Below are 14,803 nucleotides of genomic sequence, written 5' to 3' on the forward strand. Positions count from 1 at the left end.
AAACAAACGGCTTTGAACTCACGAGGCAGCCTTCCATGTAGGAATGTATGAAATGGCGCCTTATTAATTCCATTTTTATCAAATATATATAAACCCCCCCCCCCCCTTTTTGCCTTTCTCCTTGCAGCACCCACATAAGTTTGGCCTCCAGCAACACAGTCATTCTGGAGGGTCTCAAGAGGAGGGGCTTCCTACAGAACCTGGACAAACTGCACTCCAAAAGCAGCGCCATTCGACCGCAAAGCTCGCTGCTGCAGCTCACGCCCGTCATGAACGTGTAGAAGGAACCTCTACATCTTCACTTGTGCTTTAATCTCGAGTTCTATGCAACTGTTCAAAAACAAAACTGGTTGTACAAATGTTGCATGTATATTTGTCCCTATTGTAAATATTTTCCAATATGTTATGCAGTACAAAGTGCCTAGATGATATTGTGTACCAGCCCGAGGTGTATTAACATTTATGGGGTAATGTACAGTTTTGCAAGTCGTAATTTTCTTTCTTGTAGGGCTTGAGAACCAAAAATAAAACTGTATTTAGTTAAACCTACTTTTGTTTTTAATTAGTCCACATTTACTGCCCTAGACCACTGATAAAAGCTGATTGTTAAGGTTACAGCCCAGTTCAGCAGCCTTGAGCGTGAACCTCAATAACGTACCGGGAAAGAATGTAAACCCGGCAGACTGTGGGAAACAGCCAGGAAATTCTGGGGACGGATAATTCCCAGAAATTCCTCCTCTTGTATAGTTTGAAAATGTAAATTAGCGACAATTACTTCTTTGCGCTGGTTAGTGGAGGAGGAGCAGCACCTGGAGTCACTGAGCACGATTTCATATGGCAAGAGCGACACCTTCAGGATTGTCGAGGTAGTGCAACATCCAGAATCACTGACCGCCACTTGCCAAGGAGTTTCTCTGATACGAACTATATATAGGTCAGTATGAATGTTTGACTTCCATCAATTTTCTACAGGGAACCTATTCCAGCTGCCTGTGCAAAAGGCTGGCTAGACCTTGGACCAGTTGCCACCCAACCACAAGACACAGGTAGACCAGTTCACTTAATTTAAATTGCCCATAAAGTGTTGTTTGTGGACACAAGCAAATGGGAAAAAAAGTCAGCGGTTCAAACTCTCATCGTCAGATCCATAAGACATCGTAAAATTAAATTCTACAGGACACCAGAAGAGAGTCAACAACCTTTATTTATCCATATGTGTGCCACTCAAAAAAGGAAAAGATGTTACAAGTTTTGCCCTTAAAGAGAAGCATGTATGGCTTGATTTACATTTTTTCCTCTCAAGAATTAGGCCATTTACAAAAACAGAAGAGGGGAGAAAATAAAAGACAATATACAGTGTAAACAGGATAACATACATGTAAGCAAAAAAAATAATAAAAGGTGTCATTGACATAAAATTAAACAAAGGGTATGAACGAGAACTTAAAAACTTTTTTTCAGCAATTAACAGCTCAGCATCCATTACTACATAGCATGCAATAAGGCACCTAGCTAACAGGGAAGAAAACTATGCTACAGATTGAAGCAAAAAATAGGGGAGAAACTTAGAAAACAAAATATTGCTTGTCGTGCCCTCCTCCCATAAAAACATCTTTACTCCTTTTCATATAACCCAAGCCATATCTAAAAAAATACGTTTGTAAAAGTTTTTTTTTTTTTTTTTTACACGAGTCGAGCATAATGCAAAGTCTTGGAAAAAAGCTTTTCTCATAGAATTGTGTTTAGTATGCACAAGCCTTTAAATCAGATTGTGATAGTTGACATGAGTAACTGCTATCTATAGTCTATAAACAGGTTATTTAGTTATTCTCAATGGGAACGGGAATAAGCGAACAAAAGGAGACTGGTGTAATATGCTAACCATGAGGAGTTTATTCTCTGTCAGGAATTGTTTTGTGACAGCGTTTCATCACATCAGGTTGTCCGTCAGCCAGTATTGCTCTCTGTACGGCCCACCCATGGTAGACATACAAGAAAATAACCTCGTAAATATACACAACGGCAAATTCAACTGCTGCTTGAAAACACCCGCAATAAATTTAATTCGGCGAGTCTGAAAGTGGGGCTCAAAATGGGGGGGGTGGTGAAAAAAAAGTGGACAAAGTGGGTCTTGCTATCAAAATGTATTCCTTTTGGAACAACACACTAGTCACCTATACATATATAAAAGAAATCATAAAGTATTTACAGTGGATTTGCATCACACAGGTTACAAGGGTGAAAAAGAGATGACTAATTCAAAGTTCCCGGTGTTGACCGCCTCGAACCACGCCAAACTATCTCCCGTGCTCACCGCTGAGTAGCTTCATCCAAAAATGGTGTAACATTTTTTTTTTTCGGTTTCATTTTAAAAGTGTTCAAAATGGGAGTTCCCGCGCAAGCGAGAACAAAGAATGGAAGCGACGCTTCCCCCGCAGCTTCTGCTCCGAATAGCCAATCAGTCCTTCCGGTCATGTCGTCTTCATTTCCCTCAACTGGTCCTTTTCGCTGCAGCTGACTTGACCACGTACACATCCATAGGAGTCGGCCCGACTGGTCTTGCGGCGGGGGTGGTAGTAGATACAGAGAAGCCCGGGATTGGTCAAGCATTTACGTGGGGAGCAGGACCCAAACCCCTCACTTACTCAGTCTGTGAATGGATCCGGTGGTGTCTGGAGAGGGAGGACGAATGGTTGAAGCCTTTGCCGCACTGGGTGCAGCGGTAGGGCTTTTCCATGGAGAGGAGGTGTTGCTTGGGGAAGGCGTTGTTGGGGAAGACTTTAGGCGAGGAGATGGCGCTGTACTGCTCGGGCGTGGCCATGGGGAGGGGCAGCGGTGGCGACTGCGGCGCCGGCTGCTGCTGTTTCTCCAGGTGGACCCGCTGGTGCCGCACCAGCGACGACGCGTGGGTGAAGATCTTGCCGCAGTGGCCGCAGGTGTAGCCCTTGCCCTCGGAGTGGACTCTCTGGTGCCGCGACAGGGAGGAGGAATGGTTGAAGCCCTTGTCGCAGTGGTGGCACATGTACGGCTTGTCTCCTTGCAAGTGCACCCTCTGCTTGGGAGCGGCGCCGAAGGTCATGGGCTTGCCGGGCTGCGGCGGGGAGAAGACGGGTCCCTGCAGGTGGGTCTTGTGGTGGCGCGAGAGGGAAGAGGAGTGGTTGAAGCCCTTGTTGCAGTGCCTGCAGGTGTAGGGCTTGCCGCCGGCGTGGACCTGCTGGTGTTTTTTCAGGTGGCGCTTGCGGACAAAGCTTTTTCGGCACATGTTGCATTTGTATGGCTTCTCGCCCGAGTGGATCCTCTGGTGCTCCCGCAGGGTGCCGGCGGCGGCGAAGCACTTGCCGCACTGCGCGCAGCGGTGGGGCTTGTCGGTGAGCACCACGCCGGCGTGGGCCGCGTGGGCGGCGTGGGCCGCGTGGGTCTTCTGGTGTTGCTTGAGGTTGGAGGTGGTGGCGAAGCCTTTGCCGCACTGGCCGCACGTGTACGGCTTCTCGCGGGCGTGGACCTCCTGGTGCTTCTTCAGGTGCCTCCTGCGGACAAAGCTCTTCCTGCACTGGGTACACTTGTAAGGCTTGTCTTCCGAATGCATCTTCATGTGTTCTCGAAGGGTGATGGCAGCCGCGAAGCTCTTGCCGCACTCGGTGCAGCGGTGGGGTTTGTCGGGCAGGTGGATCATCTGGTGGGACTTGAGGCTGAAGGCGTCGATGACGTCCTTGCCCATGATCTCCACGCCGGGCGGCACGTAGGGCTTCTCTTTCATGTGGATCTTCATGTGCTGCTTGAGACTGGCCTCTACCGCAAAGCTCTCGCCGCAGTGTACGCAGATGTACGGGTTGAGGTCCTTGTGGATCTCAAAGTGCTGGTGGAGATCAGAGATGCTGCCAAAGATCTCACCGCACTCGTTACACTGCAGGCCGTGGGCCTCGTGAATGATGACGCCATTCTCAGACTCCACCGTCAGCTCGCCGCCATGATCCGACTCCACTTTGACCTCGTGCTCGCTCTCGGCCTTGAGAAGCACCTCCCCGAGCAGCGCCTCGCCCGACGACGTCTTGATCTCGGCGCCGGCAAAGCAGTGCATATCGTCGTGTTCCACCTTGATGTAATCGTGGTCCGTCTCCACGATGGCGTCCACGCACGCCACGGCGCCAAGGTCCGTCCCCAGGCCTTGGATCTTGAGTTCGGTGCCGTGGATCTCCAACTCCAGACCACGCTTTTCCTCAGTCATGATTTCGGTCTCGGCTCCGTAGTGCAGGTCGACATGGCTGTGGGCTATGACACACTCCGACCCAAGCGTGTCAAGGCCGGGTGTGTCACACTCAGTCTCTGACTCCGCCATGAGCACACACTCCAACCCCACGACCTCCGTTTTTTGGCCGGACGGTAACTCAACTAAGAATCGGGGTATTGATCCTGGTTTGGATGAGCACAGCGCTGGTGCTGTTTGTTAGTGAGCAGACCTGGAAGAGAAGCCAACATGGCAACGTTAACCACATCAAGTTCAACCCCTCGTGATGCAACAGCTGCTGTCCCTCTCTCGAGCTATTGACAAACATTTGACAATGACAGACGCCTCACCATTTTCAGTTTTTTCAAAATATTTTATTGGAACTGGGATGTTGTGGTTAACGTCTTCCTCAGTCTAGAGGTCCTGGATTTGACTCTTTTTCATCTCTGCTCAAAAGTGAATGGGTTTATAAATACATTTATTCATTTCACTTTGGGCTAAAGACCGGTTACACCACCTTATTATTCAATTAAATGTTTAGGCTAGTGGTTTGCATGTTCACCTGAGAGGTTCTGGGTTTCGACCTATTCCCTGGCCCTCCTGTGTGGAGTTTCCTCCCACATTGTAAAAAATAAATGCTGTGTTATTTGAACATTGTACTCTTAAATGTTCCATAGGTTGTCCAAATGTGAATGAACAGTTCATCTATATCTGCCCTGTGATTGGATGACAATTGAAAATTGTACCGTGAACTAATCACGTTAAAATTAAATTTGGCCTCTGGCACAACCCAGAAATCAGCTGAGCCGTCAAGAGTTATACTGGTACAAAATAATTATGTACAAAAGGTTGCACACAAAGGCCGTCGTGGGATGTTCCAGTATTTCACATAGAAAATGTCCAACCTACTCCAATTGAACATACTTGCCTGAAAGTGTCTTTTAATTGGTGGCTTGAGAATAAAGAGTGAGGGGCGGCCGTGACGATCACAGGGACGCACGCTCAGGTATCTGTAAAAGATTTCAACTTTAATATTCATTCTTACACATTTGTATATATTAGTATGTAAAACAGGAATAGCAAGACAAATTGTCAGAAAATAATTTGGGGGGGTTGGTCAAGAGCTGACCACAAAGAATTGCAAGAATCGGATTCTGACCATAGACCATGCCTCAAAGGCACATTTGAGAGAATTGCATCACTCGTCTCCCATCAACTGATAAATCGCTCATCCACAAGGAGGCTGACTGACTTGACTTAACGCTTTATTACTCCAAAAAGGAAATGGCCCATAAAAAAATGCATCTGTTAAATTGTGAGCTCAAGGACAAGCAAGCACAGAGTGTGAAAAAACATGGCAAAAATACAAACTTTGTTTACCAGTGATGCTCTCTGTGTGACTTGGCTTAATGTTGTAATATACAACAACAGGAAATCCACCATTGAAATGCTTCTCTCTCAACTTTGACAAGCTTTTAGGGACACACCTTACTTTTTCTTAAAATAATAAACTCACAAGTAAGTGTAAGTAAAGTATAAAGCATAGAAACCGTTTGTAAACAAGTAGCTATGTTAAATACGATCTTGATGTAGTTCCCTCCATGATAAATACCGGTAAGATGTAGTAAGCCTGTTTGAATGTTTATCAACAAAAGTTTATTACTTTAATATTCACATGCAGAGTAAATTCCCCTTCAAACCACTTTAATAAGCAATTAGTGGCAGACCTTTTTACAAATAGTCACACTCTTTTGCAATGACATGTGGTACGCGTGTTTTAATATCGTGAAGGCTTTTCCTTAATATGGGCTTCACATAAAATGCCCCATTAAAAAGTTTCCCCATCAACAAATTTGCCAAGCCATTAGAGCCACACAAAAAATGGCAAAACGCACACAATGTGAAGTCTAAAAGGGTGGCTATGTTAAAAAGTAACATCTTACAATGCCGAGGCGGGCCCTCTCCATGATATATACCCGCATACTTCTGCAGTAAGACAGTGTCACTTTGGTGCCTTTTAATTGAAGTAGGCAAGCACACCTCCGATTAGCAAACTCTCCAAAGCCAATATACAGGCCAAGTGTCAATTAGCAGGCTAGGTTAGCAGTCATAACGAGCTAAACAGCATCAAAGTAGCCAAAAATCGTCATCGGGTTCTCGAGTGGAGTTTAATCCGCAAAGCGACAGGCCAGCAGGCCTAAACCGCTTTCAACCCGCGCGGCTCTTTGTTCTCCACCCGACGCGATATCCACTTTGTGCTCAGGCGTCGTCAAATCGGCGTTTTATTATTAAAATGTTGGACCGGTGACTCGCTAGCTTCTCCCCCAAACGGCTACAGATAGCTCCCGTAGCCGCTAGTTAGCTGGCTACGGTCGAGGGGAAACTGGTTAACGCCGCCGCAGCTTTGTGTTAGCCGCTAAGTGGTCGCCATTTAGCGCGCTAACTAGCCTCATAGCAAAAACATCCAGACGAAGCAAACAGACCTCACGGTGATACTTACGCCGTCGAAATAAATATCTCTTTTGAAGTTAGGAGAAAAAATATTTCGGTGCGATACAAGGGCGCGGTTGTTGACGCGGAAATTGTCCTCTTCCGCACGTATTAACAGGCCATCTTGTTGTGCCACACCAGCAGCTAGCCAGCCCTAGGACTACAATGCTCGCATAAGATGGCTGCCACGAGCTAACGTAAGCCAACTTAGCTTCCGCCCTCCCCAAACCGCATTGGATCAGCAGCAAAGCCCCGAGCCATGTCCAAATAAGTCAACCGCCCCGTGTCTATGTGACAAAATACAAACGTGTTTTAAAAAAAAATCCAACCGGTCATAAAAAAAAAACAATGACGCGACTGTGTCTTGAACGCTAAAGGTAAAGTTAGCAAGCTAATAAGAGTTGTGCTACTAGCCGCAGAGGGACAAAGATGACTAACATCGATGGCGATAAAAAAGAAGGGAAAAGCCCGGGAATATTGTCTTTTGGTTTGAAACTAACCGACATATGTCCGACTAGCCCACAAACACATGTCGTGATTTAATAACCGTTTCGAAACTTTTATTACGTACACACACACACCATAGCTTACCGAGGTGCGTGTATAGCATATACTGTACTACCAACGCGAGTCTTGGTGGACTGCGGCACCCCTTCAATGGCGGCCTTGCTGGCTAACCAGCTCCAGTCGTCGTTAGCGTGTCGGCTACGTAGCCGCGGTGCCAAGCTAACCCGTCGGCTAAGCAGCATCTCCTGCTCCCTGGTCCCCCCCGTTATCCCTAGGTGAGGACTTTTTGTAACATCGAAGCGAATTATTCGCTGAAACCAACCGTTCAACCACCTTTAACCTAAGGGTGTGCAATTGACGCCATTTCACACGAACGGGGTCGTTAATGCTGTGGTCTGCTATAAAAACGACTACAAAATCAGCACTCACTACAGAGAGAGGGGGTAGCATCGCGTGTAAACCATTTAATAACCAAAACAATAATACAACAATGTGCATAGTGGATTTAGGCCCTGTATTTTTCCATGACAAGAGTTCACAGGCTGCTTTAACTACACTACAACAAATATGGGCGAGCATCCGTGCAGAGATTGTCTTTATTTCCCAACTAAGCGCTCCCTTTCCCTCTCAAGATGAGTCCTTTTGCTAAATAATAAAGCAATTAGCAGGAATATAGATTACAACAGTTTACACGTTCCAAACACAAATGCACGCACCCACCCACCTTTCTTCTTCTGGCCTGGAACTAGGACCAACGAAAGGATCGCTCGCGTTTATAAGAAAAGACAGAGAAAGTCCGGCTTGTTATGTGGTCTCGCTTGTGCTGTTGTGTTATCTTGTCTTGGTGTCCGTGGTACACTAGCGTGCTGTGCAGAGCTGGCGCCACAGTGCTCATCTGGCGCCAACGTTGGACCGCCGACCGTCGACACGCTTTAGCGAAAAGCAAGTGTTGTCGTTTCCACACGCCACCCAGGCCGCTACCGCCTCCTGCAGCCAAGGAGCCGCGCATCAAGGTACCAAAACGGCCACATCATAGGGGGAAGGCCCTCAAAATCTTTCAAGTAAAAGTAGCCTTTGTAACATTATACAATCAGGACTTGTATAGGATCAATGTTCCATTGCATTAAATAGAAAAAACAGATATGATGTAATAGCATTCTTTAATTAGCTATAGGTGCATGATCACACAGTTTCATGTGGTTTAGCTTTACAGATGTTTGTCCCTCTGGTTGTCCAACAAATGAAACAAAGCCCTACATAAATACACTTCAAATGTAAGAAAAAAACAGTACATCCATCCATCCATTTTCTAATTATACCGCTTATCTTCATTGGGGTTAAAAGTGTGCTGGAGGCACCTTCAAATGCCTAAAATGTGCAATTATTATTTTTTCTTTATTCTTTTCTGAGCATCCCGAGGGTCACAAACATGCATAAAGCTACTACTATGACATCATAAAGGTAAACAGAGAAATTGGATTGGAAGTGATTTTCAAAGTGAGGAAGAATTAATTAAATGTGCATATGTCACAATGGCTTAAAAAAAAATCTAGTACAGCACATTTATTTTTAAATGCATCACATTTGCATTTAATCCGTCAGTACATTATTCTCTTAATTGTCATAATTTGGGAAATTATAAGGTTGGTAAAAAAAAAATACATGTGTTATTTATTTACATGTATTTCATAGTTCACTAGTGGTTGATGAAAGGGTTTCATTATTGAAAGGCTCTAATCTGGGAAATGCCAGAAAGTAATGCTAATGCTAATATTTAGCACAGAGTAGTGTGGTATGTGTACCTTTAATAGTAAGCAGGCTCCCTCCAGTAGAAACAATTAAACGGTGCTTAATGTTACATTGGTTAAAGCTTTTACAGTATGTTTGTTAAGTTGTATTTAACTTTTAGGCACATTTCACCCTTCTGAGTCTTATTTAGTGAGTTCTTGTACATTTAAAGGAGGAGCATGTGTTGTTTGTCAAGTTTCAGGTAGCGTCACCCGCCCACTCATTTGACTGGGAATACTGGTTTTACAGTGTGAACAGACCACATAGCTCACATTTTGTCACACACATCAGTTTCACTGAAGCGGACAACTTAAGGAACTTACTGTCTCCTTGTTACTCGCTTGTGTTTTGAGTTTTTGGCTGTGAATCTCAAGACCTGTTCTTCAACTCTAAATTAATTGATTTTGATTTTTTTCCCCCCCACATTGTGTCTTGACTCCAAGACAAAATGTCGCACCCCAACTCTCTGGATTTAGACCGATACAGCACCATGGACCGATCCCGTCGCTCCGCGAGCCACGGCCAGACTAGGACGGAGGCCAAACGTGGCGAGGTCCTTTGCGACTTCTGCACCACCAGGAAGCAGAAAGCTGAGAAGTCCTGCTTGGTGTGCCTGGCGTCTTACTGCGAGACTCACCTCCAGTCTCACTACGACTACCCGGCGCTGATGAAGCACAAACTGGTCAAAGCTACTGGCCAAATGAGGGAGAAGATCTGCGCTCAGCACGACAAGCTGCTGGAGGCCTTTTGTCGCACTGACCAGACGTCCGTGTGCGTCCTGTGTATGATGGATGAGCACAAGCACCACGACATCGTCCCGGCTGGAACGGAGAGGACTGAGAAACAGGTTAGTGGCATACCATTAAGAATTTATATATCGGGGTGTTGTGTGAAATTTCAGAATGAACTAAAATATTTCAACAGTACTTTTTTGCTTTTCTCTAACAAGCAGCTAAATGGCGAAATTCACTACTTTAATAGATAAATGGACCAATAAATTTCCTGATACAATTAGAAGCGGTGCTTTAACAGTGTGACATCATGAAACCAAGACTCACCTAACAATTGCTCAACATTACCTCGTCATTAACCCCCCCCCCCCCCCCATTGGCGTTCAACAGAACATGGTACTTGAGCCCTTATTTTAACTGTTTCAGCTGTGGTAAAAATTGTTTAAAGAGTTCTATAGATAAATTTGAGTTGAGTTGGAATGAATAAAAAGCACTAAAACATTGAACCGTTTGATGTATGTTTTGAAAAGTTCAATAAAAGCTGTGACGCATTTTAGGTTCATCCTGAAATATATTCCAAAAGCCCCTTTAACACTAACTTTTTGTTAGAAGAGAAATGTATTTAATTGTAATGTTATCATTTCCTCCGTAGAAACAACTAGGCACCACGCTGCACAAATCCCAGCACAGGATTGACGAGAGAGTCAAAAAGTGGCAGGATCTCCGACAAGCTGTGGAAGCTGTGAAAGTAAGGGCCCTCAATTACCTTTTTAAGCTAACAGTGGCTAATTATTGACCCAATTGCAGATAGGCGATGATAATTGTGCTAATGAGAAACCGTACCCCAGTTTTGGTTAGCAACAGAATTCAAATGCCTATCAATGACAACAATATGAACTGAGAACATTACAGCCCCGATGAGAGAAAAAGGCACCCTTTTATTTGTCCTATGGAAATAAATGACCAGCTCATCCTAACAAACAGCACTCGGCTGAGTCGGTCTTGGAGGAGAACGAGCGCATCTTCACGGAGCTGCTGCTCTCCATTGAGAGGAAGTACAACGAAGTCAAGGAGATGGTCCGCTTGCACGAGAAGACCACGGTGACCCGCGGTGAAATTCTCCTTGACCGCTTGGAAGAAGAGGTCACCCTGCTGAGGAAGAAACACACCGACCTGGAGAAGCTGTCGCACACCGACGACCACATACACTTCCTGCAGGTGGGCATGACCTGTATTATGCTGTCATTTAATGTATAGAATAAAACAAAAAGAAAATGTTTTATCCAAACATATACAGTAGTTATAAATGTATTTTATGTCATTCATAGATTCTACTTTGTTTCTTCCCAGAGCTGGCAGTCTCTGTCTGGCCCTTCGGGTTACGAGGACCTAAATAATGTCAGCATTGCTCCTAATTACTCCTTTGAAACCACCAAGAGAGCCATCGCCGGCCTGAAATTACAAGTGGAGGAAATCAGCAAGAAAGAGACGACTAAAATCTCCGCAGCAGGTTGGCAGGTGTATCTTGCTTTTTGCCACACCCATGTATTGTCTTCTATCGTTAAGCTGTCACGTTCCCTTTGTTTTGTCACTAGTGAAAGAAGTCTACATCACACAAGAAATTGACAAAAAAAGGAGCGATTCGTCGTTTTTGACAGAGCCGAGGATGATGGAAGAACCAAAGACCAGAGAGGATTTCTTGAGATGTAAGTTATACTGAGCAAAAATATCAACGCGAGACTTTCTTTTTTTTTTTTCTTCACATTTCTTATGTTGTGAACTTTGAAAGTGGTAGTGAGCACTTCTCCTTTTGGGGCTGAGGTCAGAAAACCAGTCAGTACTAGTACATCAATTATCTGAATTTTTTTTGTTCTGGGATTATTCCGTCCTTGTTGAGCTAAAGATCCAAAACCAGATTCTAGAGAACAGAACAAGATGTGTCCTGTTGGGGGGAAAAAAAAGCTAATCATGGCTCCTGGATAGATGGTAGTAACAGCATGTGGTGTAGGAACAGAAACCAGCGTTACAATAACACTCGTGACAGAACAGGTTTGGTGGAATAGGAGAAAGCAAGCCTACAAATCAGGATCCCTTTAAGCAAACACAGGTGTTCCTGCAACAACTTGAGTCATTCAACAAACGCTGTCATAGTTTTTTAGAAGGCTGCTTTCAAAATTATGTGCAACATAAACGTTCAATTTTACACACTTTCAGCCAATCTCTTGAATGGTGTTGGTGCATTACCACAATTTCACAATCCCTGGCCCTCAACATTGACTATTATTGTTTTGTTCAGATTCTTGCCAGCCGATTCTGGATGTAAACACTGTACACCGCAACCTTCACCTCTCTGAGGGCAACCGGACCGCCACAATGAAGAATGAACCTAAGAACTACCCTGATCACCCGGAACGATTTGACCACTGGCAACAGGTTAGTACTTATTATTAGTGTTACCTCACAAATCACGGTTTCATCGTTTCAAAGTCAACCCCCCAAAAATGTATTGACCATAAGACATTTAAGTTAATATTGCATTAGTGGAAAATGAGTTAAACAACAAAATCCAGAAGTTTTTATCAATATCAGAAGGCGGCCATTTTGCCACTTGCTGTCCAGCGAAAATGACATCACAGTTTCTCAGCTCTCAGGTAACAACCAATCACAGCTCAGCTTCAGAAAACAGGTGAGCTGTGATTGGTCGTTGCTTGAGCCTAAGCAACTGTGATGTCATCTTCAGTCCAGAGTAAGTGGCAAAATGGCCGCCCCCTGAGTTGGATAAAACCGTCTAGATTATGCTTCATAACCCATATTTCACAAATATAATATTAATCAGAATGTCATGTTTAGACTAGTGAGGTCGCATATAATATTGTCAAGAAATGTTTAAGGTTGACTTCCTCTGTAGCATTTTTAAAAATGGGTTTTTACAGTGTAGACTTGCGTCACTATACCCTTCCACGAATTAATTGACACCCCCCACAAAATGGTGGCCACACACTACATGAAACTCCTCAACTTGCCTTTACATAGTTCCTTGATGCCACAAGATGGTACCAAATCACTATTTGACACTTCTCAACTCACTTCAACATACACTGGATATAAAAAAAAAAGTCTACACACCCCTGTTCAAATACCATTTTTTTGTGTTATTAAAAAAATGAGACCAAGATAAGTCATTTAAAAACTTTTTCCCACCGCTGATGACATTTCCAACATTGATGAAAAGTGAGAAGAGAGCTGATTAGAAGAGGCAAATGTTTTTTTGGAGACTGGGGAAACTATAAAAAAAAAAAAAATCACATGGTCTGTTTATATTGGTGCGGAACGTATCTCCCACGATAAACTGGAGTTTCACTGTAATTCCTTTGCTGATTGTGTGTTTGTCTCTTCCCTTGGTTTCAAGATTCTTTGCAAAGAAGGCCTGGCCGGGGCTCGCTGCTACTGGGAAGTGAGCTGGAAGGGATCGGAGATCGATGTGGCCGTCACCTATAGGGGCATTTTCCGAAAAGGGAACAACAACGTGTGCAGTCTAGGCTGGAACGACAAATCCTGGAGCCTCTACTGCTCAGATTCCAAGTTCTCCTACGTGCACAACAACAAGAGCACGGACATACCCGTCCCGAGGTCATCTCGCATCGGTGTCTACTTGGATCACGCGTCGGGGGTGCTGGCGTTTTACAGCGTGTCTGATGCCATGCAGCTTCTGTACCAGGTCCGCACTACTTTTACGCAGCCGGTGTACCCCGCATTCAGTGTGTGGGGCTTTGGTAGCACCATTAGACTGTAGGAGAATAATTCATTGACTTGAGTGGCATCTTAAGTGGGACACACACAGCAATTGTTAGCATTGTAACTGATTTGAGTGTGAGAGACCCCACACATGAAGAAAAAAAAAATCAAGTCTGTGCTTAGCCTAACTGCTCTTATAGTGTGTGGTGTATTTGACAGGACTAACAGAGCAAACCACACACATAACCATATCAACATCGATAATTGTGAGTCTCCACCCCCAAACCGGAAGACTGGTGTACAAGACTGACATCAGAATAATCATTATAGACAACTGAGAATCGGGCTGAAAGAGAGAGAAAATGTTCAAATTTGGCACATTTGGTGTGTACCCCACTTCTTTTGATCATTGTTGTTGTTTTGGCATATCAAATTCACACTTAAGCATATTATATGAGCAACATATAAATATGCTTATGTAATTTGTTGTCCCAAAAATGAATAATGGATTTTGATGTTTCTTATTTGCTCACACAGAGCAGGTTTTGTTTTTTGAATTTGTGAAATGACTGCAACTTTAATAAATATTAAAACTCACAACGCTTCGAATGCGGAACTAGGATACATGAAGGCCCCTTTAGTGCATTTATCTAAATCCAAAGTATGGTGAGAAGTTGAACATGTGACTCCATACATGAAGGTCTGAGCCAAGATCTGGACAAATGACACTGTGCTGATGATAATCAAAACATCCATCCGAGTTCCAGCTATTCATTATCCGCCTATATTGACTCTAGGCCACTGGCTAGTCCCCATGATGCTGCACAAAGTGAAAATAATACATTAAGGCTCAGGGGGGCAGCAGAAACACTTTATTAAACGGCTTACACTTTTTCCTCTATCTTAAGCCACAGCATAAAAGTTACCTTTAAGTCACACACTTTTTGTGATGTACTTTATTTATTTATTTATAAATGAACAATTCAACAATAAAAATTGACAGATTGTGTTAGCTGAAAATTAGTTTTAACTTTTAACAACGTTGAGATATTACAAGAGAATGTTTATTTACCAAGCCCCTTTAAAAAAAAAAGTACAATAGTTTAATAAACCATACAAGAAAGCATAAATGTATTGTTTCATATATAAATTCAAAAAGTAACTTAATTTGTTGCTTGGTATTTTTATGCTAGAGAAGCGTGGAAAACTGGAAAGTTGCTAAATCTGGTAACAAAAAGTGCTAAATTACCATCAAATATCCTGAGGTCCTCCTGGTTGACTCGACAGCGCCTCCCCGCGCTACTCCTCGGCACACGCCGCCGGCACA

The 14,803-nt window shown here is 44.0% G+C and overlaps 3 protein-coding genes across 9 annotated transcripts in view; 2 read left to right on the forward strand and 1 right to left on the reverse strand.

Moving 5' to 3' along the window:
- stox1 (storkhead box 1) overlaps window positions 1-510 on the forward strand; it is a 31,707-nt gene extending 31,197 nt beyond the window's left edge. For all 3 annotated transcript variants that reach the window (XM_086092748.1, XM_086092750.1, XM_086092749.1), the window contains one exon: window positions 128-510. In XM_086092748.1, coding sequence (XP_085948874.1) covers window positions 128-281 — 154 coding nt within the window. In that variant the 3' untranslated portion in view covers window positions 282-510. The remainder of the gene's footprint in view (window positions 1-127) is intronic.
- Window positions 511-1,186: 676 nt separating this feature from the next.
- LOC147163595 (uncharacterized) lies at window positions 1,187-8,187 on the reverse strand. Of its 4 annotated transcripts, none has more exons than XM_086092259.1 (3): window positions 7,947-8,187; window positions 5,154-5,235; window positions 1,187-4,457 (listed from the first exon to the last, which is right to left on the reverse strand). In XM_086092259.1, the coding sequence occupies exon 3, from the start codon at window positions 4,334-4,336 to the stop codon at window positions 2,642-2,644; it is 1,695 nt and encodes a 564-aa protein (XP_085948385.1). In that variant the 5' UTR covers window positions 4,337-4,457; window positions 5,154-5,235; window positions 7,947-8,187; the 3' UTR covers window positions 1,187-2,641. The 4 variants fall into 4 exon arrangements, with proteins under 4 accessions (XP_085948385.1, XP_085948388.1, XP_085948386.1 ...); XM_086092262.1 differs by lacking the exon at window positions 7,947-8,187 and adding an exon at window positions 7,307-7,849; XM_086092260.1 differs by lacking the exon at window positions 7,947-8,187 and adding an exon at window positions 6,726-7,226.
- Window positions 7,127-14,375, forward strand: ftr14l (finTRIM family, member 14-like). Of its 2 annotated transcripts, XM_086092264.1 has the most exons (9): window positions 7,127-7,497; window positions 8,085-8,235; window positions 9,454-9,857; window positions 10,394-10,489; window positions 10,726-10,959; window positions 11,092-11,251; window positions 11,337-11,447; window positions 12,038-12,174; window positions 13,151-14,375. In XM_086092264.1, exons 3-9 carry the CDS (start codon window positions 9,459-9,461, stop codon window positions 13,532-13,534), a joined length of 1,521 nt encoding a protein of 506 aa, XP_085948390.1. In that variant the 5' UTR covers window positions 7,127-7,497; window positions 8,085-8,235; window positions 9,454-9,458; the 3' UTR covers window positions 13,535-14,375. The 2 variants fall into 2 exon arrangements, with proteins under 2 accessions (XP_085948390.1, XP_085948391.1); XM_086092265.1 differs by lacking the exon at window positions 7,127-7,497 and having other exon boundaries at window positions 7,530-8,235.
- The last annotated feature ends 428 nt before the right edge of the window (window positions 14,376-14,803 follow it).

Source organism: Leptonotus elevatus, chromosome 13 (assembly GCF_054856555.1).
Source record: "Leptonotus elevatus isolate MCC_2025b chromosome 13, RoL_Lele_1.0, whole genome shotgun sequence".
NCBI classification, from domain to species: Eukaryota; Metazoa; Chordata; class Actinopteri; order Syngnathiformes; family Syngnathidae; genus Leptonotus; species Leptonotus elevatus.